Source organism: Meleagris gallopavo, chromosome 6 (assembly GCF_905368555.1).
Source record: "Meleagris gallopavo chromosome 6, MGAL_WU_HG_1.1, whole genome shotgun sequence".
Classification (NCBI taxonomy): Eukaryota; Metazoa; Chordata; class Aves; order Galliformes; family Phasianidae; genus Meleagris; species Meleagris gallopavo.
In genome coordinates this window covers 45,933,528-45,939,527 of record NC_139409.1, presented here as the reverse complement: position 1 = coordinate 45,939,527, position 6,000 = coordinate 45,933,528, and the positions used below count along the sequence as shown (strand labels likewise).

At 39.4% G+C, this 6,000-nt stretch overlaps 1 protein-coding gene across 10 annotated transcripts in view; it reads right to left on the bottom strand.

Moving 5' to 3' along the window:
- Positions 1-287: 287 nt before the first annotated feature.
- ELMO1 (engulfment and cell motility 1) overlaps positions 288-6,000 on the bottom strand; it is a 291,425-nt gene continuing 285,712 nt past the window's right edge. For all 10 annotated transcript variants that reach the window (XM_085226590.1, XM_085226589.1, XM_085226588.1 and 7 more), the window contains 2 exons: positions 5,922-5,999; positions 288-1,626 (listed from right to left, as the gene is read on the bottom strand). In XM_085226590.1, the coding sequence (XP_085082716.1) occupies positions 1,426-1,626; positions 5,922-5,999 (279 nt within the window). In that variant the 3' untranslated portion in view covers positions 288-1,425. The remainder of the gene's footprint in view (positions 1,627-5,921; position 6,000) is intronic.

The following is a 6,000-nucleotide window of genomic DNA, read 5'->3' as shown; positions in this document are numbered from 1 at the left end:
CCAGCAAACACACTAAGGCTGCAGCTTTGAGTTGATCATAAGCACGAGTGTGCTTTGATTTCAGATTTCTGAAAGGCTCCTTAACACAGGAAGGTTTGTGTACCTGCAGCAAGTGAGTATCTCTGAACTCACCTCATCCTCGTCACCACAAGCAAACCAGTAAATGAAATCAGGTGCAGATGAAAAAGGTCAGCCTTTCCCTCTTCTCTTTGTACCAAACACTTGACAACCACTAGGAACCATACAGAATATAGGACAATTTCAGAAGAAAAACAAAGTTCCAAGAATCATCACAACTCAGATCTTTATTCAACAGCAAAGTTGAAGGGAATATTGGTGTTTCCCCTCAGGGCAAGTGTTCCAAATGGAAATTAAGTAAAAATATTGTTTCCCAAAAGTACTCACAATGAAATTAGTTTTCATTAAATATATTTGTCTGGCAAAATAAAAAATAAAATAAAATTAGAACCCGTACAAAAGAAAATCCTTGCAAATTTTAACACTGTAGCAATGACAACAATGTAAACCGAAATGTCTGGTAGTTGTAATTAACTTGTGGAAATTACTGTTGAACTTTGGACCAAGAAAATAAAAGTAACTCTGAGTAGCAACAAGCCAATTTTAGAGGCAGTTGAGGCTTAGGGAATGCTACAGGGACAGGGCACACTAGTGGCTTCATAAACAGTTTGTGCTAGTGGACTGCTAGTGTAGGGCTATTTGAGAGCTGGGAGGAAAAGAAGTTAAAAGCTGTTGCGGCATCACAGCATATGGTACAGCAAAAACCTGCAGACTTTCCTTTCTGAGAGCTGATCGGTTGGGTGAAGGCCAGTGACAAGAGCTGAGATGACAGTGGAGAGAACAATGACAGCGATGAACGGTGCGAGTACTGGGAAGCAGTTAACTTTTTTTTTGTTTGTTTGTTTTTGTTTTTGTCATTGCATTGAATTCAGTTGTGAACAAACTCTTGGGAGTATCTGGGGAAATCTTCTGCTTACAGTAGCTGCTTCTTCTCCCTACCTCCCTCCTCCTTCCAGTTAGAGCCTCCGCTCTGACAAGTGGCTGCCAGAGGCATGCGGTTTGGTAGCGTTGTCCTTCAGTTAAGAATGTCTATTCCAGTATTAAAAATGTAAAAAAAGTCCTTGAGAGGGTGCTTCTTAGTGGCAGTCTTTGCCTTAAGCAAGGCCAATGGCCTGCAATTAAAAGTTAATTAAAGCAATGTGGATTTGGATGAGCAATGGGGAAGATGAGAATGGGGAAGGAAAGGATGCAGGGAGTGGGGAAGAATGCAAATGTTTCTACATCCCTCCCCAAAGCCAAAATCCAAGGTGCACAAGTGGGTTTCTGTTTTTCTCACACACTCTTCTGTTTTTTAATATCTCTCCAGTTATAATATTTCCAGTTTTGAAGCAAGTTTCAGTGGCAGCCTCAGTTACAGTCATAAACAAAGTCATAGTTGCTGGGCTCCTTTGGGATAGGTGGAGGAGCATCTGGGATCTGTATATTTTCCAAGTCAAGGAGGCGTAGTTTTATCTCCATGCTGAGCAGCGTATCTAAGTCGTTTCGTGTCAAATCACTCAACATATCTTTCCCAAGGAGGGCATTCAGCCCATCGGTCCATACACAGTACTGCACAGGGAAAAGAGAAAAACTGTCATTAATAGACTTTCTGAATACAGACTGATTTTCTGGTTTGGTCTTCTACGGTTATTGCTCCCTCAGGACTTACTAAGTGACCTAACATGAGGTTGATTCATTTTACTACCTCATATCGTGAAGAAGGTATGTTCCAATAAGCTGCTCAGAAAATAAAGAATACTCTAAAAGTAGGAAGAAATGAAAACCTCTAGATGGTTTGACAGTTAGATATCTGCTCCAAACTTCTTGTAGAATATTCCCTAAAAGCTAAGTGAGAAAGAATGAAACTTCACCTAGGATAAGAAATATTTGGATATGTCTCCTTCTCCTCCTCCTTTTCCCTGTACTTACAGAGCACGATTCTTTTACATCAAATTTCTGTTACCAGGACACTTAAATTGTGGACGACCCATTCGTTGAGGCATTCAAGGCCAATTTGGATGGGGCTTTGGACAAATAAAACTAGTGGGTGGCAACCCTGCCAGTGGCAGGGCTACTGGGAATTGGAATTAGATGATCTTTATGGTCCCCTCTTGCCCACACTATTCTATTTTTCCAAGAAGTTAAATCAGTTGATTTCCAAAGTCAAAATCCCCTTGACTCTTTCCATAAGAAATCCTCTATAAACTACCCAGTTTAATCTATAGCAAAACAAATCATAACAAGGTGGTATCAACAGACCTGTGCAGAAATATGCTCTCATTGACCAATCAATCTATTTAACCTCTGCTTTGCATTCTAAATGCTGCAAATGCTGAACTTGTCTCTAAAACCCTCTCTATATTGTTAGCTTTTTCCTAATAGAAGATGCTATCTTTCTCAATGGCTGACAGCTTGAGACAAACACTGGCTGAATAACCATTTTAAATACGTAACAAGCCCGTGGGAGATTGGTGATGTACAGTCAACTTATATCAAAATAAGTCTCTTTCATTTATTACTACAGGCCATTTATTCAACCATGAACAGAAGTGCTCAAATGCTATCGTCTAAAAATAAGGAGTTCAATCATGAACTTGTGTCCTAGTTTGCAGGAGAAAATTAAATCAACCATAACTACATTTTTATCTTACAAATACTTCTGCTAGATTTCACGCCAAAAAATGGATTTTAAATTTAGCTGACCATTTGCTACATGATATTGACAAATCTAAAGATAGCCACAGTTGACTTCATCCTACAGCAGAAATGAAGATTATCTTAAAGAAAGACGGAGAGAAAGCCCCCTCTTGGGGCATGTCTTCATCCAGAAAAAGGGCATGTTTTTCAAATAGGATGGTTAATACACTTCAACAACCAAAGTGAAATCCGACCCATTTAAGTCAGTACCACAAGAGCACCAGAGCTAGAAATTCACTCAGGGTATTGGTAAGCCAAGCTGCAGCTTTAATATGATTAGCTGTACAAAAGAGACTTGAGAGTACAGATCAGCTACATAGAAGAGACATGAGGGTTCAGGCTGTCCTGCTAACAAGTACCAAGGAAACGATTTCCCTACTTATTCTAAGCTCTCAAAGAGTGCCACTGAAGACTTGTAAAGCATGCAACTACTGTGGAGAGCATGAAGAATATCAAGAGAAGAAAAAAAGCTACCCTAGACTTGTAATTATTTTTAACATACTACAATTTTTTTTTTTAATGACCAACTTGAAATCTTTCTTTGGGAAAATTTTCCTAGCATGCACTTTTAGGAAAGGAACAGAAAGGCAAAGGGCCCTGCTCAAGTTACTGAAGTGCAGAGCATCCATTCAACAGATGCAGCAACTGACGTAGATCATCCATCACTTGCTCAGTGAGTATGGCCAGGACTTTCTCTGTGGAGGAATACCAGTGATCCAGAAAGCAGAATTGTGATTCTGTTCCAGATATAACTCATTCAGGGCCCACAGAAACTGAATTCTGGCCAGAATTCAAATGAGTGCAATGGCCTGGAAAAGGGGATTCCTCTCTAATCTCCATATTGGCAAGTGTCTCTAATTAAACCGCACACTTTGAGCAGAGAGAAATCCTAATGAGAAGGTAGAAAAACAGAGGTATTCATTCAATTGCTTTTTTCTTTTTTTATATTCAAAACAGAATAAGAGCCACTGAAAAATTAATTTACTACAGATTCATTTTCATAAAATTCCAAAGAAACCTAATTATAGCCTAAGTCATCAGTTTCTCTGTCAAAAATCAAGGATAAGATTAATCCATCTTCTTGCTATGTAGTTGAAGCCAGCTATTAGTATTCCAATGAAAAACAAATACGATGAAGTGATCTCTCAATGCTGAATCCTCTGGCTAGAGTAAGCTCCAACAGATGGCTAAGGGTATTGCCATACTTAAGTGTGCAAGAAAGAGGTCCAAATCTCAATGACATTGGTTCTGTAATGAGATTTTATTAAAAAAAAAAAAAAAAATACCTTAGGAGTCAAGCAGTGGAGCCAGACAATGAGAAAGATTGCACAGGCTCCATCTCTGAAGGTTTTCCAGATCCATCTGGATACAGCCCCAAGCAATCTGGTCTGAGCTCACTGCTGACATACTTTGAGCAAGAGGTTAAACTGAGGACCTTTCAAGGTCCCTTATAACTTGTATTATCCTATCAACCCAGTTGTTTTTAGGACACACTAGATTCCCACATCCAAAGCTCTCTCTAGAGTCAAAAAGACTGCAGAAAAAAAGCTCTCTAAATCTGACCTGAAATTCTCAGGCACTAACATCATTTCTGGCACTTTACACAAAGCTGTCCAAATCTTGAGGTGCCACCTGTGAAATCTCCCTAGCTGACAATGTTGCTAAATCAGCATTTTTATCAACAATCACCTCAGTTACTTAGATGAAGAATCATGAGGTACAAAACAACTTATCTGCCTTTCCATATGGGTGCTTCCTCTGTACACCTGCACTATTCACTCTAACCATAACTCATTCCTCTGTAATTCAAGAAAAAGTACAGAAGAAGGGAGATGCCCTTTTGAAAATGTTCATGTGGGAACTATCAAATAGCAGCAGAGATTGTTGCCTCTGGCCCCTTTTTGAGCATATTATTTTTGCTTCAAAGAAGCTGCATAAGATCAAAAAGAGATATAAAGATAATAGAGGTGTTTTAACACAATCACCAGAGCACCTCAATGCTAGCATCAGCCAGTGTGGTACAGTAGCAGTTTTTGAACATTCAGGCCATTAAAATACACTTGGGCTATATTTGCAACAGAAGTAACTGAAAAATCTGTTGACTTTCATGACTATTTGCTTTTATGAGCTGAAACAGACTAGAATTCAATTTCTGGAGAATTCATATCAGAAAGTACCTAACATAGGTCCAGTTCAGTGGATGAAGACAATCATGTTTGATTTGGACCAACAGCTCTAGTGGCACATTGTGCCTGGGATCCTGCTGCTCGTGGATGAAGATTTACCAGCAATATTTCTCAGCTAAATTTTTATTTGAAAATTCCAAGGTCTTTGAGGGAATCACTTGTGATGCTTCCACATAATTACGTAAATAAATTCCATCATCTCTCAAAAGGCAACAATACTGTCAATTCCTTCTGTTATCAACTAAGAGAAAGAAGCAGGGAGAAGACCATCATCGTGCCTTGCTGTTGTTATTTTCACTTCTTACAAAAGTGAGACCGACTGCAAGCCCCTGTTGTATCCACTGATGGAGATGCAAAACAAATGACTTTCTATAATCACCTGTCATAAAATGCTTTCAAGAAGCACGAAATCAAGAAAAAAGAGGATGTGCTGTTCTGGAAAACATAAAATTGAGACCCTGTGTTTGTATAACCGCCCTTGATTATACAGGCACGGTCAAGACGAGCTGAGGACAGCAGTGATTCATGAACAGTTTGGCTGTACAAATCATTGATGTTGAATTAAAGTTCACAAAATAGAATGCATAGCCAAGTGTTTCAATGTCTAACACAGACCAGAGAAAGAAAAATCTTTACTGCACCAGAAAATGGTGAGCCAGGTCTGTGAAACTGACGTTTTCCCAAACTCCCTTCTTTCCCTTACTTATAGTTTTCATTTCAGTAGGTCTTAGAAATATTGTCCTGGATTTTGTCCCCCATGGTGCTCTGTGACACACAAATGCAAAACACACAGTTCAGGATACAGAAGAAAACTGCAGGTCTTACTCCCATACTAATCTCTGTACTTTCAGTTTGTTGTGGGACATGACACAGGTTCAGACGGATCTGTACTCTGTAATAGGGTGACCATTCCTATGTTCTTAAAAAGCTGAGGAACTGAGAGGGCTTCAAAGAAGCTTCTGTGCTCTGAATTTGACTCACCTCGTGCTTGTCTGGAGCAATGAAATTCAGCTGGCCACTTGAGTCATACAATATAGAGAACGCAAGCTCTAGCACTTCC